Source organism: Euphorbia lathyris, chromosome 8 (assembly GCF_963576675.1).
Source record: "Euphorbia lathyris chromosome 8, ddEupLath1.1, whole genome shotgun sequence".
In the NCBI taxonomy this organism is placed as follows: domain Eukaryota; kingdom Viridiplantae; phylum Streptophyta; class Magnoliopsida; order Malpighiales; family Euphorbiaceae; genus Euphorbia; species Euphorbia lathyris.
The window spans coordinates 19,250,262-19,277,443 of NC_088917.1; the positions used below are offsets into that span (position 1 = coordinate 19,250,262).

Here is a 27,182-nt window from a genome sequence, read left to right on the forward strand (position 1 = left end):
CGATTCTGCTACTTTTCTGGATGCTGATAAAATTAGTATGGGAGCGGTGTTGCGGAGTTCAGATGGAACATTTATGGTAGACTACAGTGCTTGGAATGATGGTTATATACATGCTGCTACAGCTGAGGCTATTGCATTGCGCCAAGCGATTATATGGACATTTTCACTCGATTGCAGTAATGTTATCTTTGAATGTGATGTCAAGCGGGTTGTGGACGTTGTCAATACTTATAAAGATGATCTATCAGATTTTGGAACCATTATAAGAGATTGTCAATTTCTTCTTTCTAACAGAACCGATTGTTCGGTGTGATTCTCTCATCGTTCAACGAATGGGGTTGCACATGTCATTGCCCGATATGCCCTTTCCAATGCTAACGAGTTTTCCTGCTTTACTATTCCTATTTGACTATCAGTCGCTGTTTGTAAGGATCTTTTCATCTATTCTTTAATATAATCTCGGTACTTATTTCAAAAAAATAGATATATATCTATAAATGCAATTTCATTTTGCTTATAATTTCATCATTTTATTTAAACAAAGAACGGAAACTATATTGTTTATTTTGTTATAGTTTTATCATTCTATATTTTTTTTACGAAAAATTATAGCCTTTCGTCTTTCTTTCTCCCGTCTGTCTTCACATATTTTCGCATATTATGAAATTTGCGAAGATAATGTTTAGTTCAGTAGATGATTTTAATTCGCATATTTCACAATATGCGAATTATGCAAATTGGTAAAAGACGTGTTTTTAAGCATTTTTAACTTCGCATATTGTGACATCTGCGAATTGGTATATAACAAAAAAAGACATAACAACATGAGATTCTAATATTAAAATCATAACATTATCAAAATCTACAACAAGATTGCCACAATAACAACATTAAAATCATAACATTATCAAAATTTACAACAAGATTGCCACAATAAACTCCTAACTAATCATTTTAAGGTCAATGTGGCCAATCTAGATGGAAATTTCTCATTGTATTGGAAGTCCAGACCTTTTGGGATGAGAAATGGAAGTTCATACCTTTTGGGATAGATGTTTCACATGTTCTCCACCTCAACTCCTCTACAACAAAATTGGCACAATAAACTCCTAACTAATCATTTCAAAGTGAATGTGACCAATCTTGATAGAAATTTCCCACTGTACATGAAGGAAAGTCATCTCCTCTACACTCCAGTACACCGCCTTCCTGGCAGGGATGTTATGTATTGAACCACCTTCAAAAAATGTAATCGTGTTAGAAAGAGATTGAAATTTCGCGAAGGTATGCGAGTATAAAGAGTACGTTTTTACTTGGCGAAAAACTAGGTTCGCCAAGGGCTGCAAGGGGGAAGAGACTGAAATTTGACAATTCTACTTCGCGAGATTTGGATTTCACGGAGTCAAATCGTCACATTTCAGTCTCTTTCCCCTCGCATACTTTCGCGAAACTAGTTTTTCGCCAAGTGATTTTCTGAAAAAACACAAAGAAAACATTAGATACTTACATATTTCGTCAATAACCATATGATAAACTGGGAAAAATGATGAAAATAACGTAGAATAACGATTGCTACGATCCGCACAAGAAGAAAGAAACCAATAGACGAGCAGAAACAGGAAGATGAAGAACCATGACATCGTTTTCTAGCAATATGTAGATGAAGAATCATGAGATGAAGAGAGGAATAAGAGAAAGACATGGTGATGAAGAGAAATGGTGCAAGTTTCACGAAATATAAAGGAAAAAAGGAAGATCAAAGGTCTGGGAAGAGAAATCGTTCGCGTAAGGAAGAGAAAAGGGAAGGGGGAAGATGAAAGGTTAAGGGTATTATGGAAAAGTCACACAAACATAGTTTAGATATGTAATAGGTTGACTAAATTAGTTAAATATGTAAATGAGTCTCCCATTTGACCCAATTTTATAATTTTTTTTTATCAATGTATCATTTTATAGTTTAACTTAACTAATAGGATCGTTAGTTTTATCACATTTACTTAAATATTAATTAAATTAATAGAATTCTTAATTTTATCATATTTGGTTAAATATCAATTTAGTTAACGTTAAGTTTATCGATTTCATAAAATCTTTAAACTAAATATCACCAATTCAATTAAACTCATAAAATCAATTCAGTTCGATCAAACCCCTATATTCAATTACACCTCTAAAATTATTTCAATTTAATCAAACCTCTAGAAGCATTTGAATTTAATCAAAACCCTAATTTCAGTTAAAGCTTAAAATCATTCAATCAAAAATCCAATTCAATTAAACCTCTGAAATCAATTCAATGCATCTCCTCAAATTGCTACTCTTCCGTAAAAAAAAAAAAAATTAGAATTAAAAAAAGGGTTAATTTCATATAAGTACTTTGTGGTTTCACTCTTTTGCAGATAGGTTCTTGTACTTTGTTTTTTAACAAATAAAGGACTTTACTTTTCTCTGTTTGCGGAATTGAGGAAGAGACACAAACGGAGTCAAAATCGATGATGTGTCCAATGGCAGTTTTGCCATTTTAAAAAATTGGTATATATTAACCTTTCAAATTTATATACCGATTTTTTAAAATAGCAAAATTGCCCTTGGACACGTCATCGATTCTGACTCCGTTTGTGTCTCTTCCTCAATTCTGCAAACGGAGAAAAGTACAATCATTTATTTGCTCAAAAACAAAGTACAAGAACCTATCTGCAAAAAAAGTGAAACCACAAAGCACTTATATGAAATTAACCTTTAAAAAATTATTAGAGATTATAGTATCAAGTCGATTATTACTTTTTCAACTGGAGTTACAATAAATATATCCAAATGTTAAAATGTGAATTGAAAATCCTATAACATAGAAGTCGAGGACCTCATATAAGAATTCGTATTATTGACAACATCATCCTCATTCGGGAGTTCATATATTAAGCATCTGATTTTCTATATCAGTAGAAAGACTTTCATTCATATTTGGACACGTGTATTATGACTTCACTTAATAGTTAAAATAGTAGGGGCCTTATAATATATATGAGTTCATGTTACACACAGGACCGGTCCTGAAGTGCGCCGGCCTAAGATCCAGGGCTGGAGGGGATCCAAAATATATTTTTTTTCGTATTATATAAAAATATATGAAAGTTAATTTTTTTTATATATGTAGTGATAAAATCAAACAAAATGATCTAATTATTTATAAAAATTCATTGATAAAAAGAAAATTAAAGACCTATCCAACCTCTAGACTTTAATTAGTAAAATTTATATTAAATGCTTTTGTTTATTTTATCTAGAACTCTAAATTATTCGAACCGACCCTAGTTACATATGAAAAAATATATATGGAAGATTCTTCTTTAACATCGAAATTTAAATGCTTCCAATAATCTCCTCTTATTCCGCTTGCTTGAATTTTCCAAATCAGCAAACTTACTTAGAGTTCGTATATTAAGCATCGGGTCTTTCATATCACTCGGAGGACCCCCAATTCACATTTGGGCACGTGTATTGTGACCCTATATAATAATTAAAATAGTGGGACCTTTTATAATATATGTGGGTCCATATTACACGGATCAAAAATATATATGGAAGGTCCTCCATTTAACATGGAAAACCCGATGCTTCTAATAATTTGCCACTTATTTACTACCTTATATTTTTTTTTATAGACACGTCATTAATTATTGCTATGAGAGAATTGTATTGCTTGCTATCCACGCGCAGATGGGTCCAAGAAATGTATACACGTAAGCAAAAATCAGCAGATTTTCCCCATCGATCCTTCCAGATGCATACGTGGCAATCGATTTCAAAAGCCCGCGAGAAAGAAAGAACTTTCCAGATACAAGCTCCCTTTTTACATATGCATCATTTCTTCATACCCATTTCCACTGTAATCTGTTCTTAGATTTGTTCAAAAACATCACCCGCAATCTATTCGTGAAAATGCCTAGCAGATCAACAGGTGTGATGTCGCAAGATTGGGAGCCCGTCGTGCTGCGCAAGTCGAAACCCAAGGCTCACGACCTCCGCGATCCGAAGGTGGTGAATCAGGCTCTCAGATCAGGCGTCGCAATCCAAACCATTAAGAAATCCGATGGCGGATCCAACAAGAAAGCAGCAGCTCCGGTGGTGAACGCGAGGAAATTAGACGAGGGGACGGAACCGGTGTCTTTTGACAGAGTGTCGACGGAGGTACGGCATGCGATTCAAAAGGCACGGTTGGAGAAGAAGATGAGCCAATCGGAGCTGGCTAAGTTGATTAACGAGCAGCCTAAGGTTGTTCAGGAGTATGAGAACGGAAAAGCGGTCCCTAATCAGGCCGTTCTGGCGAAGATGGAGAAAGTACTCGGCGTGAAACTCAGGGGAAAGGTTGGTGGTGGCAAGTAAATGAATATAATTATTCTATCGTAGTTTATTGTGAATTTGAATATATGTGTCTGTCTGTCAAATATTTTATTTTCGCTGTTGTTGTTCTTCAACTGATGATCGTAGATAAGTGGATCTGGAGTGATGAACAGAGTTTTAACAGAGATTAGTTTGTTCTTGATAATATAGATCTACCTGTTTGGAAATGATTTTTTTTTTTTGAAAAGAAAATCTGAGTATCAAGTATCAATGTAGTGATTAAAGTCTGGATAAACGTTCAATTTTGTTAAAAAAAGGAAAATATCGATCATAAAATGGCATGTGTCATTTTTTTGAACTCATTTGATTGAGAGCTTTAATTAATTGTATTAAATTCAAATTGATTTTTCAAATAAGGTTGATATGAATATTTTTTTTATCTGTTGTTCAAAATTGCTTTGTTCCATTGAAAATTAAGAACATGTGTTGTTTTTATCCGTGGCTAGAAGATCACTCCCTCCCATTTGAAAGGTCGAGTTATAGAACCAGTTATGGTCTGCTTGTTTTGTTTTAGAGGACTAGATGAAATGGAGGTAGTTTTTTTTAAGGTTAAATGCACCCTAAAGATTAGAAAACTTTTAAATAATTTCAATCTGGGTCAATTTCAGTCCTATTAAATTGATAGGAGCTTAGCTAAATTTTAATTTTAAGTCGACCTTAACTTAACAAGGAAGGTTATTCATAGACCTGTTCATGGCCGGGTTATTTATTTGGATGGGTTCGGATTGGGTTGAATTCGGATTTAAAATCAAATTCTAAAACCATATAAATTTATCTAAATATATATTTATAATTTCTTTTTTTGGTAGGAATATATTTATAATTTCTAATAATAACAAATTAATTTATATTTAAAAATAAATATTAATATATAAATATATTAATTAATATTTTTTTTTGAAATTAATATATTAATTAATATTAATAGTCTGATCGGGCTGAACGGATTCATACTATTTTTATAAATTTCAAAGATGCGGGGTTTAGCAGATCTAGATCGGATTGGATTTAACGATAAATTTTCATGTTCAAGTCTGGTTCGGATCGGTGGATATCTGGGTTCGTGAACATGTATAATTATTCATATTTCAATTTTTAACTCATCTCTTTTTTTAATTAACCCACATGTATAATTATTCATAATTCAATTTTTAACTCATTTTTTTTTAAATTAACCGTCTCAATCTTTGAGCATTCGAAGGGTATTCATCTAAGTACTATTCAAAATAAATTACTATGATTGAGTACTCCTTTCAAAAATAAGGTCATTCTGTTCACCTATATGATTTAGTTTACTACGATTGAGTACTCTCTTTAAAAATAAGGTTGTTCCGACTACTTTATCAACTTATATGATTTAGTTTTTTTAGGGTTTTTTTTGGACTTTAGGTGATTCTTAACTAATTAGGCTTTGTTTAGGGAACTGATTAAGTTACTTATTCACTTTATAATAATTGACTTTTGAATTTTGAGTTATTTTAATGATATTACAATAATATTGATATTTGTACATATTTAAAGATATATTTAAAGAATATACATGTTTTTTATATTAAATAATTTTATATTATTATTTTTAAATAATAGATATTTTAATTGATTTATCTATAATTTATTAATTAATAAATAAATAATCTAAAAAATACAAATTGACTAATCTTTGATTATTAAGTTTCGACTAATTTTCGATAATCCTTTAGAATCTTTTTTATCATATAATTTTGCCGAGTTTCAAATAAAGAAATTAAATAAACCATGAAAAACAAGTTTAGAATAGAGAAATTAAATAAATCATATAAAAATATGAAAATTGAGATATAGGACTAACAGGTTACAGACTTAAATTCTAAATATTCATAGACACAACCTTTTTTTTAAATACTATTGAAAAATTATTTATAAAAAAAATAAAGGAGTATAGCTGAGTGAAGGTAGTGAGAGTTTAAATCATGTAAAAATATTTATAAAAAAATGAAAAAATAAGAATAATGCAAATTTTATCATGAATTGCTACATAAATATTATTTCTTTATTTATAATATTAAAATAATTAATTTTTGTTGACATTTTTCTGATTCGAAAAAGATTTTCTTTTTAAAGTTTATTGGATTTTTCAATTTGAGAGTTATCGGGCATCTTTTAATACGCTAGGACTTGAATTCGATAAATAAGAAAAAAATTATTTAATAAGTATTAATTTGCTACCTTGTTCAATTACATTAATTTATAATATTCTACAATCATTTTAGTTTCAATTATATTAATTTATAATATTTTACAATCATTTTAGTTTCAATAACGATAATTCTTTTTAGTAAATTATGAGAAAATTATCATTTGTTAATTAAATTTTATATTAAATTAAATTAAATTAATTCAATTTAAAAAAAGCTTAAATGTTTAGAAAAAACCTTAAATTTAAATAATACAATAGAATTTTAAAAGTGGTTGAATATATATAATATGTTTATCAAGATTTAAAGCCATATTATACTAAACGTAAAAAGTCGAATGCTGAAACAACTTTTTTAGTTATTCAAAACAACTTGAAATCCAGAAAATATCAAGATTTGAAGCCGTGTTATGCTAAAGGCAAAAAATGGAATGTTGAAACAACTTTTTTAGTTACTCAAAACAACTTGAAATCCAGAAATGTCCAAAAATTATGTCTTGAAAAAGACAAATGAATGAAGTCAATGGAAAAATAAATATTTTCTATAAGATTAAACCATGCTTGTCGATTGATTGATCTACTAGAAGGATACATAACTATTGGAAGCAAACATGCTTTCAAAGTTAAGCGAAAGGGGAATGGAAGTATTGAGAGATATCTGGCCGCTAAGGGTTATACTTAATAAGAAGGGATATATTTTGAGGAGACCTTCTCATATAGTATAAGTTTTACATGGGTTAAACTGGTTTTAGCTATAGTGGTAAGTATATATCTAAAGGTACATCAAAATAGGTGTAAATGATGTTTTTTAATGGAAAATTGGACGAAGAAATCTATATGGAACAACCTGTGGATTCCTTCAAACCATGATATGAACACAAGGTTTGCAAGTTGATCAAATTATTTTATATCCTCAAATACTCTTCTAGAACTCAGTGATATAACGAAATTCGTCTCCTTCTCAGTTGTTATTCTCGGCCTAGAGACCAAGAACCTCTTTTGGATGGCAGCTTCCGCCCTTCTTCTGAACTCTGTTCATGTGAGAGGCGAATGCAACTCTCAAAGTTGTTTGTAGGCCTCGTACGATAGCATGGGGCTGCTTTGTGCCGCTTGTACTCGAGACAGGAAAGATGCGTTTCTTCCTCCCCATATCGGCCAGCTAATATAATATGGCATGTCTTCTCTTAGACCTTTGATAACATAGATCCATTTAACGATATTTAGAGTGAGATGCGCATAACAAGACTGAATAGCGAAATGTATGAAACTTAAATTGAATTTTATATTCTTAATTTTAAATTTTTTTCAAAATACTTCAATATTAAAATCAAAAAGTTAGAATTGGTCTAATGAATCATTCAGTTTCACAATGAAATGATATCGAATAACTTCAAGTTGATTGAAGACGATCATTGTGTTTATACAAAGAGCTACCCTATAAAATTTATCATTTTCTCACAATATGTATGACATACTTATATCACAAAACGACATTGAGTATGTGAACTAAGTCAAAGTGGTTGAGAGTTTACCTATGCCTTGGGAGGTCATGTGTTCGAATCACATCCGGGTTTGGTGGGGATTTTTCTTTCTTCTTTAATGTAAGCGCATTGTGCGCAATTTTTTAAAAAAAAAAAAACTAAGTCAAAGTTTGGCTCAACAAGTTTTGAAATGAAAGATATGAGAGAAGCATTATATATTATCGGAACTAAGATTTTGAGAGATCGTTCAAAGAATTTGTTGGAACTTTCTCAATAGACTTATGTCAATATAAATCTTGATCAGTTTAACATGTAAAACTGCAAGCTCATTGATAGACCAATGCCAAAGGATTCAATCCTTAGTATTAACACGTGCCCTTAAACTTAACAATTTCTATGAAAGTGTCCATTAGGATGATGAGTAGATATTAGTCTTATCTAGTCAGTTTTTAAGAGAATACTAAGGTATCTCAAAGTAACTGCGGATTATTCTTTGTGTTATCAAGACAAAGATCTCTAATTGATAGGATACACAAATGCTGATTGGACAGGAGATTTGGACGAGATAAAGTCCACATCAGGCTACCTTTTCTTGCTAGAAAATGGGGATATATCATGGAGTAGTAATAAACAGACATGTGTAGCATTGTCCATTATGGAAGCGAAATACATGTCAAACTCATCTTGGCAGCCGACTCAATAGATTCGTGAACCATCTGAATCTTACTGCATCTAATACTATATAGTGATTGATAATGATAGTCAATCTGCTATATCATTTAATAAAGATCAAAAGATTCCATGGAAAGACGAAGTACATAAAGATTATATATGTATCACTTTGTTAGATATTAATTGCATATAAAGAAGTTAGTATGAAGTATGTGTCTACTCATGACATGATAGTTGATCCCCTTGCTAAACCTGTTAAAGGAGATATTTATCTAAAACATTTTAGATCTCGGGTTTTGCACAGGATCTAACATATTTATGTTTGAGAACATGATTATTCAATAGTCTTTTGAAAATTTTCAGTACATGAGTGTAAATGTTATTTGTTGATTTTTGTTCGCATTTGCTGTTATATTCTTATGTATGTAAGACAAAGAAGTAGCACACTCACACGAGTGCTTACCCGCATTTTGTCATACGGTGACAAAAGGAGTAAGGATGATATTGTTTTTTTTTTAGCAAACCGAGAGTTAGCTCAATAAACATGAACTGCTTGCATAAAAGATGAAATTAGTTTCATTTAAAGTGCAAGATAAATATGTGTATATATAAACGTATAAGAGAATTATATGATTTCAAGATGACAGGTTAAAAGTAACTTAAGATGTTCTATTTTTATAGCTAGAAATAGTAGATTGAAGTTAGATGCTTTGACATATTTGAACTGAAAATTTGGTATGGTTATTTGACAAAGATATGCTCTCCTTTTAGAAGCAAAAGGATAGAACATCATACCGTATGTTTTCAAATCATGTGTGCTTTACGATCTTGAGATGAAAAAACATTATATATAATAGATTTCAACTTTTCCTAGTATCAGATTCACATTATGAAACTATGGTTTCTTAATTAATTATATTCCAAGGAGCCTTAACTTGTTCTGGAAGTATGATCCGATTTGTTTTATTTTGGAAAGAAATTCAGAAGGCCATAGATTATTCATATTATAAAAGAACTTGACTATTTAAGCGAATTGATTCACAATGGAAGGAACATAGTAAGGCTCTGTTCTTTATTACTGAAAAAAACTGAACTGAACTGAACTGAACTGAATGCTACTGAACTGAACTGAACTGAACTGAACTGAATGATACTGAATACTGAACTGAATTTAACTGAATGCTACTGAACTTAACTGAATGATACCGAACTTAACCGAATTTAATCGAACGTAACAATAATGATGATATTAGACTTTAAAATAATTTAATGATAATATTGGACATTAATAAGCTTATAATAATAATAATAATAATAATATTTCTACCAAAAAAATAATATCAATAATAAATAAACATATTATTAAAGATTAAACTAAATTAAATATCAAATAAAATCTAGGCTCGATAAAATCCTATGACATTAAATAAAAATGAGTCTAATTTAAATTAAAAATATAAATTACATACAAACACAAATTTATATATAATTTAAAGCCTATGAAATTAAATACAAATTTTTATATGAATACACACTCTTAACTTTTTATTACAATTAAGTATTAAGGTACAAAAATACCTTTAACGTTTTGGGTCCGGGGTTATTTTACTCCTAACGTCTAAATATGATTTTTCATATGAATACAAAATCTTGACTCAATTTATCAATGTTAAGGGTAAAATTGCTATTGGCTTCTAATATTAGGGATAAAATTGCACTATTTGAGATATTAAGGTAGTTGAGCCAGTTACTTTTTTAGAGCATTGTAATGTAAACGTATTAATATAATATTTATTTACTTTTCGCAAAATTTGTAAATAAGTTGCACCAAATAATTATAATTATAATAAATAATGATAATATATATAATGACAAAGCATAAATTATATATAAATATAATTATAATGAAAATAGATAAATTAATATATAATAAATTATAATAATTATAATAAATTGCTGAAATTATAAATAAATAATGATAATAATAATAAATTATATATAAATAATAATAATATATAATAATTATAATAAATAATAATAATATATAATAATTATAATAAATAATGATAAATTATTGAATACTGAACTGAACTGAACTGAACTGAACTGATTACTACTGAACTGAACTGAACTGAACTGATTGTTACTGAAATTAAGTAATAAAGAACAGGGCCTAAGAGGGGAAGAACTTCATTTGATCGCATTTAAATGTTTCTATTTATTACTGTCCGTACACTTATGCATATATACATATTTGTGAAATTAGAAAATTATAAATGAGATAAAGTATTACATATGATTGTGAGATGGATTCTAAGATAAGACGTACCACTTGTCACAACCATGTTCAAATCAAAAGGCTATGTATCTCCAACGAGTATATAACATTGGCTTTGTAACATGCTCATCGAGACACTATATAATTTTCCAACGAGTATATAGTACTAGCACTCTCGAGTCTATGCCGATCCCATGAGCTATTTGAAAGTATGAATGAGATTGAGAAAGAGATAAGATTAAGTTCCATTACGTGCGAGTGGAAGATGTTGGAAATATTCAAATATGGGCCGAATATACAATTCGTCCGTAAATGGAACATACCCGATCCATTAAGAGGGAAGAGACTAGGTTTTCCCTAACCACTCCTTATAAATAGACAACTTATTGTTTATTAAAAAAAAACCTAGTCACTCTAACAATCTAAGAGACAAAAAGTTTGCATTCCTCTCTCCCTCGTTACAGTGCCCTTTCTTCCTTTCTCTCTCACGCAATCGCTCTTAGTTCATAGATTTATCGTTTATTCTTTCGATTAATTTTAGCGTAGTTGAAGCGTGATCAATAATACAAAGATCACGATAATCCATTCTTTCACTGCTAATCACATCAAAAGTTATCCACGTTTTAAAAGGTAATTCGAAAATCCAACTTAATTATGCCATATTTTTCCTTTTGCACAACTTTTTCAGTATTGATAGAAATAATTAGATTATAATGAACTAAACCAACAAGGATAATGCATCCATATTGATAAGACATAAAGATTAAAATGAGCATAATAATGTTTGAAAGAGACATGAGATGAGATATTGCTATAACCCAGCTGTATTACAAAATCAACATTGATTAATTGTTGATTAACCATTTAAGCTGTTGTATCTTAAATTCTTCTACCTCTGGTTACGGATAGGGTGTCCACGGGTAGTGTCAATCTCAAATCCTTGCACATTTATTTTTTAATTACTCATATCTGTCTCATTACCTTAACGGATATACTTTTTGCATCCCATACCTGTCCCATTAAATTCGCGGGTACCCATAGTACCTTTACCCGTTAAGAATCAATACATAAAACATAAAATATTACAAATTTAACAACGTATAAATTAATAAATTATCCATTTAAAATTTGAGGACGAGTCTTGGTGCAACGGTAAACGTAGTTATCGTATAACCGAGAGGTCATGAGCTCGAGGCTTAGGAGTGTCCTCTTGCCAAAAAAATTGGCATGTGAGTCATTTTGGGGTTGAAACAAATTTGATGCATAAATTTAGTATTGATCAATTTAGTCCAAAATCGAATTCGAGTATTAATTTAACCCTTCAACTTGACATCTAGAGTCAAATTAGCTCAAACGACACAAGTCAATTTAGACTTATTTGATTCAAGATGCTAAATTAACGGGTTTTGATACCCGAACTTAATTTTAGACTAAATTAATCTTACGGGCCAATTTCATAGGCTAAATTTATCCTTTTATTCATTTAACATAATGTTATAACAGGCTGTTACTAAAATTCATCATATGAAATACCCAATCAAAGACAAACTTTAGAATTTTGATTGAAGCTTGAAATTTATTACCTAAGAAAGAATGCAAAATAATGACTGATTTAAAGAAAAATAACAATTCCAAACTTGAATTTATTAATTTTTGTAAAATAAGGGGAAAAAGATTCCCATTACATAAAGTACAGTATACAAACAAAGGAATGATGAAAGAAAGATTCCCACAACAAATTCCCAAAACGGCAGCGTTTTAAGAATCTATAGCCAAGGGGAATTATAAAGAGGAGTAACAACAGATTTGACTTGAAGATACTTATGGAGGGATTCAGAACCAAAATCTCTTCCAAAACCACTCATTTTATAACCTCCATAAGGAGCATCATTATCAAATGCAAAATAGCAGTTAACCCAAATAATGCCAGCACGGATTGATCTTGATACTGTGTTTGCCACATCTATGTTCTTTGTTACTATCCCTGCTGCCAGTCCATATTTTGTTTTGTTTGCCCTTTCGATTCCCTCTTCTATTGTCCTGCAAATCGTTAAATTACCTCGTGTCAGTGAATCCTGAATTCGTCATTGTATATGGATATGGATAGAGGTTAATTAGCGCCAACTATTGATATAACTCCAAAGAAATTTTGATTGGAACATATTAAGACTTCAAGTTGGTGTAAGGGCTACTACAGAGAGTAAGTTTACTCCGCGCCACCTCTAGGCCAGTGAACAAACACTTGATTTAAGTGATTCATCCTAGTCTATTGGGGAGGAGTCTAGAACATGGGCACCGAAGAGAGACGAGATGTCTCCATAGAGGAGAAGTCCAACAATATGAATGCTTATAGGCTATCACGTACGAGGGTTAAGTTTGATATACAAGGGCGTTATTTAGAATTGAATAATGACTATGGGCTTGAGTTTGGCTATACTTTCTCCAGTGAACTTACAAAATAATATGTATGGTGCAAAATGTGATGACGACTGTTCATTTCTTACTATAAAAGTAATTAAACACTTATTTTTGTTCTTCTAAGTTACTATTATACTTGTTAGGTTAAGTATGCACTGGAAAATTGACGTAATATGATTTGATTATGGACTCATGCCGTGTCGGAATCTAAAAAAAGTTATGTCAATTTCAATGATAGAACACTCTAGAAGTTTATATTGATTTGGATCTGACGTGATTTAAGTCCATAGTCAAAGTAATGCCACGTTAGTTTTTGGCATATTATTTAGTTGGAAATTTATAATAAAAATAATTATATGAGGACAAAAGTCAATATTGACTTATTTTATAGTACAAATTAAAGTTTGGTGAACGTAGCGGAAAAAATTGAATGACTCTAGTTGTGTTTAACTACAAATCTTTTTAGAGGTTTTTTTCGGGAGTAATACACCTGACAAATCAATTAATGCTACATTTATATTTTTTTTCTTTATACCAATCATCTCATGCAAAATGATATTCACAGGTGCTAGTGTATTTCTTACGGATTACCATGAAATTTCTCTTTATCTAGCACATATATAAAAAAGAACTTCAAATTTAATGAACTTAACAATAAAACTGTAAGTTTCAAACTTGGCATTTCATCTAAGTAAATGAATAAAATTTGATTTAAAATAAATTAATACTTACTTGAACTTCATTAGTGACATTACAGGTCCAAAAATTTCCTCCTTCACTATCGTCATATCCTCCTGTTCCATAAATAAAAAAATATCACAATTAACTAGGGATTTAAAGGAATATCTCGTAATGTTTTTGTATTTGCTGTATCTGACCCGAAGTCCAGTACTCGAGAATCTACAAGAGGTATTTATTTATGCCGTGAAAACTAATCTTATAGTTCGTTAGTTTTATTTGATGCGATTATGTAAAATTGATGCATATTTATGATTTTGGATATGTTAATTAATTACGTATTAATCATATAAAAATTAATAATTGTTAAAAAAAAAGTGCGTTGGTTTTTAATTTTACCTTAACATCAGCGAAAATGGTGGGCTGGAGAAAGTATCCTTTAGTCCCTGAAGGTTTACCGCCTGTTAAAAGAGTGGCTCCTTCTTTTTTGCCTTGCTCAATGTAACCCAGAATTTTTTCATATTGTTTCTTATCAACCTGCATATATATAGGATGCAATTATGCTTTTTAATTCCAAATTAATCGGTTAATAATTTGCTAAATAATTAATTTTTGTGATTTCATCGATTTAAAAATAAAGGAATGATGTTTTTATTTTTACAAACAAGAGCATGTGCTTTATATAATTAATAAAACAAAAAATTTAATTAACATCATTTGACATGTTACATTCACGTGATCAAGTCAACACGTCAAATAAGCAAAAATCAAATTTTTTTTTGTGTCTCATCATGAAAGTCAACGTGTCACGTTTCTAAAGACTAACATCATTAGTCAAATTCCTTTTCTTTTTCTAACCAGATAATAAACACATGCCCTTTTTGCAACAGAAAAAAGAAATTATATTCATCTATTACATAACAGAAAAAAGAAATTGCATTCATCTATTTACAAATCGTACTTTTCCCAAAAATTTAAACATATTATTTTTATTTAATTAAAATATTATAATAATTTTATATAATTTTATTTTTAATTAATACTTAAAATGGAAAAATCAAAACTCTGAGGGTGGAAAATGAAAAAATATTTTTTTTCCGGTTTAGAATCTTCCATCCTCGTCCCGTCATGTTTACAACTCTATCAATTATGGAGACTTCATCAAAGACAACGAGAATCGAACTTTCACATGAATTCGATTCTCGTTGTTAGAATCTCCATAAATAGAGTAATATGTAAATCTTTTTGTAAATTTTTTCACCCCTCAACGTTTTTTTTGGTACAAAAAGAATATTCACCTGTGGACCCAGTTGAGATTTAGGATCAAATGGATCGGCAACCACCCAGTTTTGGGCCTTCTCAATCAATTTTTTGACAACTTCATCATAAATCCCTTCTTGAACATAAACTCTTGATCCTGCCACACATATTTCTCCCTGAAAATGTCCATACTAAACAAGTTATTTTCTATACAATTCAATCCAAAGTTTCACTTGAAATTCATTATAATGTAAAAAAGAAGAAGATATTTTTATGTAATTTCTAAAGTATTTCTCTATTTATGGTGGATTCAAAACTATTTCCACTTTTATGGTGTTTTTAGGTTCATTCAGCCAATCATAATGGTGTGTCAAAGGTTCTATTTTTTTTAAGACATTCAAAGCAGCTCGAATGTCTGACAAGCAGACTGGACTGGTGCCTGTGGCGAGATTCTCCCGCTTTTTGAGCAGCTCTCGGCACTAAACAGCCGGATTGTCAGAGAAAAGAAAATCTGATGTTGGCATATTTCTATTCTCTTATATGTCTCTTATTCAATTTATGACACATGGTATAATTCTCATACTTAATCCTATTAATTTTTGTTAAAGTAAAATAATTATATCACGTGTCAAAAATTGAATAGGAGACAAGTAAGGGTATAACAAGATGGGGACAATAAATTTTCTACCCTGTCAAAGAAAGCAGTCCGCCTAATTGATAGACGTGCTGCTTTCTCTCACGGTCCACCTGTCTAAAGGTAGACTGATGTGTGGTGAAGAGATTCTTCTGCTCTTTGAATAACTCTCGCCACTAGATAAGCAAAGGAAGGAAGCAGTCCGTTTGTCAGACAAGCAAACTACTTAAATGTCTAAACAAAATCTCGGGCACATATTATGACTGGCAAAATGAACTAAAAATACCATAAACGGAGAAATAGTTTACAGATTAACCACAAATGTATCAATATCCCTATTATGAACTTGCCTTGTTATAAAGGATGGCGAGGAGAGCAAGATCGGCAGCTTTATCAACATCAGCATCATCAAAAATTAGGAGAGGTGATTTGCCTCCTAATTCAAGTGAAATCTGTTTCAAATTGCTTGTTGCAGCTGCCATCATTACTTTATGTCCAACTTCAGTAGATCCTGTGAAACTAACCTGAAAATTACCACCAAAATTACTCAAAATTCAAGGATAAAAATTGATTTGGTATGCATAAAATTGTTCTTCGACACCCTAACCTTGTCAATGTCCATATGAGAGCTAATGGCAGCACCAGCCGTTGCTCCGAATCCGGTAACAACATTGATCACTCCGTCGGGAATACCAGCCTTATCAATTAAAAGAGGGGAAAAAAGAAACTCAATTAAGCACATAAATATCCTTCTTTGATTGGACTTAGGCCTGTTTAGGAATTAGCTGTTAGCTGATTACATTAGCTGATTTGACTAGCTGATTTGATTAGCTGTTTGCGTAGACCTGTTTGGCTGTTTGTGTAGACCTGTTTGGTAAAAATTAGCTGATTGATAATAGCAGTTTGTGCAAAAAGACGAATAAGGGCATTAATTTTGGCGCAGGAGAAGATGGAGTCTATCTATTAGGGTTAAAGAAGTCCATTCGTTTTAATATTGCAAAACGCTAATTGAAAAAGCTCATTTTAAGAGCTTTTTCTAAATTAGAGTTTTCATCCCAAAACTCTCTCCCAAACCTCTCTCCACCAAACACTTCAATTAGAGGTTTCAGTGGTCAAACCTCTAAAGTTTGTCAAAACCACTCTTTTTATCCCAAAACGCTCTTTACTAAACAAGGCCTTAGTCTATTTGGTTCTGCTTTTCGTTTCACTCCAAACAGTGTGGAAATGTTTAGGAGTTTGGTGAGCAAAATAGATAGATAAGGGTTTGGTTCGATTCTGGAAAATGCTTACTTATAAAATTTATATTAATTTAGACGGCACGAAGAGATGTTGGTTAAATTGTTTATCGTGGTTGAAACAAAATACAAGTTCAAAACTATAATTCATGTCACTTTTCTAAATATAGAAATACTATATTTCTTCCTTTTCTTAGTACACTATTTAGCGAAGTGACATGAATGATAATTTTAAACTTGTATTTAATTTTTGTCATTGTAAATAATTTAAACTTCGTTTTTTTTTGACGGAATTTAAACTTCGTTTTTTACTCCCGTCCAAATTGATGTAAATTTTATTGATTTTAACTGACCAGGAGGTAAATATTACTAAATCATAGATTATAATGTAAACACCAATATTTTTTATAAGTCAGAGATAGAATTATGGATTAAACAAAAAAAAAAAAAACATTAATTGTTAAATAGTTATGGATAAAGTATAAATTTAGATCCATAGCTATTGGGGAAGAGCGTATTAAAAATCTCGGTACAAAAAACCTCATTAACAAAATCTATTATTTTTTTCATTAACAAAAATGTGCAATTTCAAATTTTGTTAAGTGACCAGCACTTGAGGTTGCATATACGTGGAGATTAATCCGCTCTTTCTTAATAACCATATGATTAAATTTATATCTTATCCCTAGTTATTAATTAGGGATAATGTATCAAAATAGATTTATTGTTTTTCGGGGAAGTATCAATTTAGTCCATGTGTACAAAATAACACCAATATAGGCGGAACGTTTAAAAAATAGTACCAATTTAGGTCTTGGTAACGAATGTGACACGCCATTCATATTACTCCTTTAAGTTCTGTCAATTTTACATAGAGAGAGATCAGAACTTAACGGAGTAATATAAATGACGTGTCACATTTCATTATCAAAGGCTAAATTGGTATTCTTTTTTTAACGTTAAGCTTGTATTGGTGTTATTTCGTACGTGGAGCCCATATTGATACTTTTCCAGGCCTATTTCGATACCTTATCTCTATTAATTATATGTGTCCAAAAACCGTTAGGAGTATTTTTGACCTTACCAGCTTAGAAAGATGAGCGTAAAAGAGAGCCGAAAGAGGGGTTTGCTCGGCAGGCTTGATAAGCATGGTGCAGCCAGCAGCTAAAGCAGGTGCAACCTTCATGAAGAACATGGTGCTAGGGAAGTTCCATGGTATTATATGACCAACAACACCTATTGGTTCATGTAGAGTATACCCATGGAGCTCTCTTGACATTTTCAGAACATCTCCATGGATTTTATCGGCGGCTCCTGCATAGTACCGGAGCATGCTGGCCGCATGAGGAATGTCGATCGCTTTTCCTCTGGTGAACAACTTTCCGGCATCCATAGTGTCTAGTGCTGCTAATTCATCTATGTTTTGTTCTATCAATTCTGCCCATTTCAACATCAGCCTTCCTCTTGCCTGATCATTGTTGTGCCGTTAGAAATTTTGCAAATTATACACTAATTAATTAGGATAAAAATTAATCCAGTCCGACTAGACATATTCATAGCTCGGATCGGATTAAACTTAAATATGAGCTTACACTTAAATTGATAAGCTCAAATCTAGTCAAGCCTAATAATAATTAAGGTAGATATAAGATAATATATATAAGTGGGCTCAAATTTGAAAATCAAATCATAAGTTCGATATATAAAAACTCACCTTTAAAACGTAATAATTAAAATTAAACTTTATATTTGAAGATATATAGTATAATATGTAATAGTGATAGGTAGGTCAGATCGGACTGCCGAGTCATTATATTTTTATAAATTTCTAACCCTGCTAAAATATAAAAAGACTTAGATGAGTTTAGACGGACTCAATCCAATATCATTTTCTTCTGTTAACACGCCCTAAACGAAATAAAAGATAAAGACTCTTTTTAAAAAAAATTGTACATAAAAGTTTAAAATATATTCTAATAAATGATAAAATAAATTTAGGCCACAGATTTCATATTATTTGCATCATTTTTAGACTTGAGTGGTATAATATATTCATAATAAAAAATTATTCTCTCTATATATACCTAATTTTTATTTTGGATCTCTTTTAAACCTGAATGTTATTAACACATTTATAATATATATATATATATATATATATATAAAATTTGGACCCCTCTTTTTTTTTTATATAAAATTGAGCATAGATTTTTTCTTCTTCTGAAAAATGATAAAAAAAATTTATGTTTTTTTATGGGTATAAAACTGTTCATAGGTCGGACTGGATAAATTTAAGGGTCAAATACATGAATATCATAATTAAGTACAAAATTACAACTAAATCATATCACCAAACTTAATTCTTAATAAGTTATTATTCTCTATATATTATGATTTTATACCATAATTTAAGAAATCTAGACTCCAATTCATAAATCATAAACCTTAGAAAATATATTAAAAATACTGATTTTACTAGTTTGTTATAATTCAAAATTATGACTTGACATAGTTGTAAATAGTTTTTAAAAGATGGATTTCTGTGTAATTTTCCCTAAATTGAATAAGCTTACACTTAAATTGCTAAGCTCAAATCTAGTCAAGCCCGATAATAATTAAGGTAGATATGGGCTCAGGGCTGGCCCTGGGCCTAGGCCCGGGGTGCGCCAGCCTAGGGCCAAAACCGGAGGGGGCCAAAAAAAATTTAGAGTTATATATATAAATACCTTATATTTTAAATATAATAAATAAATTTAAAGTATTATAATATTACATTGTTCTTTGACTAAAGAGTACATGAGTTCAATTCCCACCTTTGTAATTTTTTTTACAAAAGGTTTTCTAAAATAAGAAGAAAAAGCAAATACATGACATATATTATTATTATTATTATTATTTAACTCCTACAAATAAATGCGTAGAAGAAACAATTATTTGTAGGTAAGTTACAGAGAAAATTTTCTCTCAAAAAATCTCCTATAATATTTTACGTTCTGCAGGAGATTTTTACAAAATATTTTGTAGGAGAAAGTGTAGTTGTTTCCTATATTTCTTACAGAGACTTAAATTGTAAATTTTATATTAAAAGTGTCCCTTACTGCTTATTTTGCCTAGGACCTCTAAATTGTCAAGACCGACCCTGTGTGGGTTCAGGTGGACTCGGATTTCAGTCCACATAAGTTCACCTTAAAAAAATAGTAATAATTAAAATTACAAATTATACTCGAAAATAAATATAATACTATATAGATCAGAAATTAAACGTTAAATTTATATGCTTTTTTATTTTTCAAATTGTATAATATTTAATAGTAAAAGGTAGGTTGGATCAGACTGTCGGGTCATCGTATTTTTATAAATTTTGAACCCGTTCAGAAATAAGTAGACTTGGTTATTGTTTAATAAAATTTAAAATTAAATGTTGAATTTCTTTTTTTAAAAAACTAAATGCTAAATTTTAAGCATTAAATATTATAAACAGGGGTGCCAACGAGCCTGTGTAGTTTGCAAACAGTTCGAGTTCGGCTCGGTCAAAGCTCGGTCAAAGCTCGACCCGATTGGGCTCGGCTCGAGTTCGAGATCGGCTCGAGGATTAACGAGTCAAAACACGAGCTTTCTTAGGTTCGACTCGAAAGCTCGCGAACAAGCTCGATTATTTTTTAATATATATTTTACGAATTCTTAATTATATAGATATATATATATATATTTCAAATGTTGTAAGTTGACTGTGTTAAATTTGAATTGTTTTGACATTTTATTTTGTTTATCGAATGACTTTTTTTATTTTTTCTTTATTCTGAGAATTATTTGTTAAGTTGGATAATAATAATATTAAATTTGAACTATAAACTCGACCCGAATCACGAGCTCTTTTCGAACCGATCCCATTACAAGCTCGAAAAAGTAAAAACCAAACGAGCTCGAGCTGGCTCGAAAAGAATTGAGCTCGAGCCGAACTTGTATCGAGCTCGAGCCGAGCTTAGAAAATCCAAGCCCGACGAGCTTCAAGTTCGAGCCTAGCCGAACCTTTTTCATTCTCGAGCCGAGCCGAGCCGAGCCAAGTCAGGTTCGGTATCAGTTCGGCTCGTTGGCACCCCTAATTATAAATACCGAAAGTATTAAATAATGTAATTATTTAATAAATACTAAAATAATAATTATTGAATATAAAATATTAGTTGATGATTTTTAATTTAAATATATTGATTTGTTAAAGTAATTGCTTTTTACTTTAATTGACTAAGTTGCCAAGAAATTATAGAAATTAAGGTTTAGCTCATTTGATGTTAAAGGAACATTTAACATGATCTAGAAATATCAATTTGGACTATAATTATTACTTTTTATAATTAAGTCTGATTAATTAATTTAAGACTATTCAGACACAGTTTAGTTCACACTCTCTCAAATAAAATTTATTGATTTTAATTAATATTTCCTTAATGTTGGAAATTCTTTTTCTTTGAAGAGCAATGTTAGAAATTCTTCTTTTAAAAATAAAAAGGAAATGTTAGAAATTCTAATTAATTAAAACTTTTTGTTCTTTAACCTACCTGTTTGGTAAATAGCGGTTATCTGTTAACTGATAACTGATTACATTAACTGTTAGCTTATTACATTTTTTGTTAACTGATTTAACTAGCTGATTGTATAAACTTGTTTGGTAAAACTTACTTGATTGCTAATAACTGTTCGGGATAAATGACAAATAAGAACATGATAAAACATTTATTTGGGGTCAAAGGGTAATAATTAGAGGTAAAAATATCATTCAAAAGAGATGAAGCAATAAGTTAATTAAAAAAACTTATAAAATGAGCTATTTGGATCTAATAAGTTATTTCAAACCTTTAATTTTACCATAAAAAACTATTTATCAAACAGGGTCTATGTACTTAGAGTCAGTGCCGACGTTACTTTTCCAAATCTAGAAGCAGCTTAAAAAAAATTAGGTTTAATATAATGTCACTTTGACTAAAATTTTGCCATTGACTGACGGAGAGCTGTAATGGAGCCGCGTCTTTGTCTGCTCATGTTCAACTCGATAAAAAATTGATGAGTTCGAATTCAATATTTTGCTCGTGAGTTGTTCGCGAGTTTGTTAACGAGCTTTTCCTATGAGCTTTCGAACCGAACTTTATTGTTCCCAAGCTCGATTCATTTATAAATCGAGTCAAACATGATCGAGTTATTATCGAGCCGAACACTGAGCACGACAAAGTACAATAGCCCTAGACAGACGATATTCTTAACAAAATTTTATGAAAAATAAAAAAAGTACAATGCCTAATGTGCTAAGATTGAACTATGATAGCTAATATGATAAATTGCATTTGTTTTGAGGGAAATAAGGAAAGAAAGAAAGTATGAGGGCAAAAAGAGCAAATACTGGATAATTCGCTATCATAGGATCCGTGTGAGCCATTATACTCCACAAAAATAGCAATAAGAAAAACACTTACAAATAAATTAATTACAAAATACATCAATCATCAATTATTAATTCAAATGATAAAAAATTTCAAAAAAAAAAAAAAATCAAATAATAATTAATTCTGTTTTCTTTTTCTAATTTCAGAAATTGACCTTTTCAAACATTGTTGTCAGTTCATAAATAATAATATCTATAACATTAGTTTAAAATAGTTCAACAAATAGAAATATATATATAAAAAAGATATCACGCAATAGGAAATTTATTTAATATAATATGATACCATTTGTTTATTTTTGTTTTTTTTATGCTTCATTTATACAAAACAAGGAAAAAGTTATTTCATTTACGGCTTTGCAGATTCTATGAATAAAAAAAAAAATCCATAATTCAATTCAACAGTTAGAATTTCATTTATGACAGAACCCAAGTGAGTGGGATACCATTTTGGAGATTTTTAAATTCTTTGAAGATTTTCAAATTCTTAACGTTACTGGTAAATATATTGGAGATCTTAAAACTGGATAAAAAGAAAAATCTAGAACGATTGAATCGTTAATTTTTAGATATTTAAATTCTTAAATTGTACCGAACCATATTCATTCCTAATTTTATTACTTTCCGGACAGATGCATCCAAATCAAATAATTATACATGAGTTAATTACAAATTAATATCATGTAGTTCCACGGATTTGTAGATCAGTATCTGTGATATTTTTCGTTACAAACGTAACTTTATGATTTGCAAAATTTTCATTTTTTTATTGATCTTTCCAAATTTGGCCAATAATGAACTCAAATTAAAAATAGAATCTAAGTTGTTTTGTATCATATTTACTATGAAACCAAATTTTTAACTTTTCAAAATCATCATTTTTGGAGTTTTTTCTCTCTAAACACTAATATTCTCTCTCATCAAAAACATCACTTAAATAACCTCAAACCTACAAAATCGAAGAGCTAAAATTGGTTAAAATATCATTTAACTCTTTAAAAATTTCATTTGAGGTCGTTATTGGCCAAATTTGACAATGTCAATAAAAAATAATTTTTTTTTTTGTAAATCACAGTGTCGCGTTTATAACGAAAAAATATCACAGATACCTATCTATAAATCCGTAAAACTACGGGACATCTATTTATAATTAACCCAATAATTATTTATCATTTCTCCATATTTCTTCTAGGAAAAAACAAAACCCTAACATTGATTGTATCAAACTTTTTTGAACCTCTAAATTTTTTAATTTAATACATTAAACTCTAGATTAATTATAAATTACACATCTATTGGATTTCTATAATAATAGGGTTTAAATTGATAATTCCAAGAAAAATTGAGGGTAGGTAGATTTACAAATTGAACCCATATTGCTTAGTTAATTGATGATACCCAGGTGGTTCCAAAAAATAATTAAACTATAAATTGTCTTTTTCTAAGTTTGAATGAAAAAGGACATGGTATTATTTTGGACGTGATTAAGCAATAATTAAATAAGTGTGACAGAAGAATACATACAGCACCAGACATGCGTGGCCATGGGCCATAATCGAATGCTTCGCGAGCAGATTTCACAGCCAAGTCAATATCTTCCTTGTCTCCTTCTGCTATTTTTGCTATCACTTCTCCATTTCTTGGGGCTATTGTCTCAAAAGTTTTTCCTGTTCATTTATATAAAAATCTCAGAAATTCTATAAATTTAAATAAAATAATATATAATGGTAAAAAAATAACACTTCATAAAAAAAACCACAAAAGGAAAAGAATTTATAAAAAATTATAAAAGGTTAAAAATGTTATATCGTTGTTAAGATTACGCAATCTGAATTAAACATGATCAATTTTATTTCTGCTTAACAAAAATTGAACGGGCGTATTTAACAATTATTCAACTGTCGTATTCGCTCTTCCAAACAATATTATTGATAAAGGGAAGCAATTTCATGCATCTTGACAAATTATTTATAACTGGTAAAATATATATTTTTTTAGTCATTAACTTGTATTTCACAAATTCAAATATTAATATTTTGATAAATTGTTTGTAATTGTGTTGGTGATAAAATAATTTTTTAGATATAATTAATGTTCAAAAGGTTAAATTTGACATTTAAATAACGAGTCAAATAACATTAAATTAATATGTTTTTTTTTCTGTTGGCCTTATTTAAAAAAGTTAGGGGTTCGATTAAATTTATACTTGCCAAAACTATATGGGAAATCTGGATCTCATCCTAATTAATAATCTATAATGGTACCCTTATTATAAGTTATCTAATTAATCCAGTTGTTGACCTCAAAACGAAACGAATAAAGAAAAAATAAATTATGCGCTTTATCCAATTTATAAAAATAGTAAAAGATTGTAAACAGGGATCTACGCTTTATATAGAATATAAATTCAATCATTCCATAATAAAATTGTTAGTGACTATTTACGAGAGCAATTAAAAAAACTGAATTTGTAACAATATCTTTAACTAAACCACAAATATTGTTGGAGCGGAAAATTGACTCGTAAATACTGTAAGTAAAAATTTCACAAAGCATAGACCTACGTTTATAAACCTTTAAACAATGAACAATGTCTTTGCTAATTGACCAAATTAAAAGTTTATTTTTGTAATTTTCTAAAAAAATATATAGTCAAAAACAGATACATCCATTGAATAACAAAAGAAAGAATCAAAAGTATAGTTTTCAAATAAAGTAAAATAAGAAAAAGAAAATAGGAATTTTTTTATAATAAATGCAAAAAGAAGTAAGGAACTCCTGAACAAAAATGACTTAAATTTTCTTAAGAAAGAGGGAGGAAAAGCCTTATTCTTCTACTATTATTAAGGTGCCCGTTATAATTATTTTGTTTTTTACAAAGTATCGTTATTTGATGTGGTTTTCACCATTGGATTAATTTTATTACCAAAAGATATCTTTAAAATCTGAAAAATATATATTGATATGAAAATAAATATAATTTTAATTATATGAAAATTTATATCTACATATGGGATAAGACATCAGAGGAAGTGTTTGTTTCCAGAAAAAGGGATTGAGAAGATAAGAAGGGAAAAAGGAAAGAAACCAAACGAGACTTTAATTAAATTGATTTGGGGAAAACGAAAACCTGAAATGGAATCGACAAATTCTCCATTGATGAATAGCTTGGTGAACTTGATGGTAGGAATCACCGACGAAAACTCATCGGAAGTTCCATTGCTAAGATCAGTTGCCATATCTATTCTCTTTTCGTTTCTGGTATTGGTTGTTCTAAACACAGATGCTGCCGTCTCTTTTATATACACACAAACAAGCCTTAGCCGTCGTGGACTTTTGTGCATTCCTCTATTTATTTATTTATTTTTTACTTATATAATTGAGTAAAATACATAAATAAATTCTTGTGTTACATCATTCCATATAAAAATATTATCGTGACTATTTATCTTTAAAATTGAGCGATTTAATACAATATATTTTAGAAAACTAAATGGGTGTTTGTTTACTTCATTTTTTTTTTTACTTCTGTTTGCTTTTTTACTTTAAAACGAAAAGTTGTAGATGCTTTTTAGAAACCTCTTATTTATTTTTTAGGATAAATTTCAAATAAAACCCATGTGGTTTCACTAATTTTTAGATAAAGGATTATGGTTTACTTTTTGTTAAAATGAGGATTAAAGTTTCGCACTTTTAATAGAACAATGCCCTTTTGGATTAATGCTATTAAAGCTATCTTTAACGACCTCAAAATGAAAATTTTCAAGAATTAAAGTTGTTCAATGTCATATTTGCTATGGAACTACATTTTCAATTTTCGAAAATCATCTTTTTTGGAACTTTCTCTCTCTAATTAATTTTCTATCTCTTTATCAAACATCATCTAAATGATCTCAAAATAAAAAAAGTTGAAGAATTAAAGTTGATTAAAATATTAGTAGTTCTTCAAATATGTCATTTTTGAAGTCGTCAAGAGTGATTTTAATAGTATCAATCGAAAAAGTTCTTATTTTGCTAAAGTTGAAAAGCTCAATCCTTGTTTTGACAAAAAAAGTAAACCACAATCCTTTATCTGAAAATTAGTAAAACCACATGGGTTTTATTTGAAATTTACCCTATTTTTTATACATAAAAAACAGTTTTGGACAAAAGCAGATGATCTATACGTTTAAAAAACAGATTTTTCCAACACCAGTAAATAATAAACAGAACAGGTAAACTAAATGAGCCTTAACTTTATAAATTATCTGAAATATAAGATCGATTTTACAAATTAATTAAATTACAAATATATCTTAATAAAAAATTTAACTTACAGATTATTTAATCTGTAAATTTTATAAAATAAAAAATTTCTATTTGAAAACTTTTAATTGTATAAACTATTTGCCAATGGTTAAAACTATAGAATTTATTTTTATACTTTTATATAGCATTTTTGTTTGATATGGATGTATGCTTTCTATTGTTGTTTTATTTTTGGTGGGAAAAGAATCATGAAATTGAAAAGGATACAGA

At 29.6% G+C, this 27,182-nt stretch overlaps 2 protein-coding genes across 3 annotated transcripts; one reads left to right on the forward strand and one right to left on the reverse strand.

Annotated features, from left to right (window-relative positions):
• The first annotated feature begins 3,829 nt into the window (after positions 1-3,829).
• Positions 3,830-4,568, forward strand: LOC136202101 (multiprotein-bridging factor 1c). Its single transcript, XM_065992572.1, has one exon. It carries the CDS (start codon positions 3,940-3,942, stop codon positions 4,381-4,383), a length of 444 nt encoding a protein of 147 aa, XP_065848644.1. The 5' UTR covers positions 3,830-3,939; the 3' UTR covers positions 4,384-4,568.
• Positions 4,569-12,633: 8,065 nt separating this feature from the next.
• LOC136203070 (aldehyde dehydrogenase family 2 member C4) lies at positions 12,634-25,953 on the reverse strand. 2 transcript variants are annotated; one of them, XM_065994118.1, is made up of 9 exons: positions 25,795-25,953; positions 24,189-24,331; positions 18,315-18,698; positions 16,603-16,692; positions 16,342-16,519; positions 15,400-15,533; positions 14,501-14,638; positions 14,156-14,217; positions 12,634-13,045 (listed from the first exon to the last, which is right to left on the reverse strand). In XM_065994118.1, the coding sequence occupies exons 1-9, from the start codon at positions 25,901-25,903 to the stop codon at positions 12,772-12,774; spliced, it is 1,512 nt and encodes a 503-aa protein (XP_065850190.1). In that variant the 5' UTR covers positions 25,904-25,953; the 3' UTR covers positions 12,634-12,771. The 2 variants fall into 2 exon arrangements, with proteins under 2 accessions (XP_065850190.1, XP_065850189.1); XM_065994117.1 differs by having other exon boundaries at positions 15,400-15,537; positions 16,346-16,519; positions 25,795-25,950.
• Positions 25,954-27,182: the final 1,229 nt, after the last annotated feature.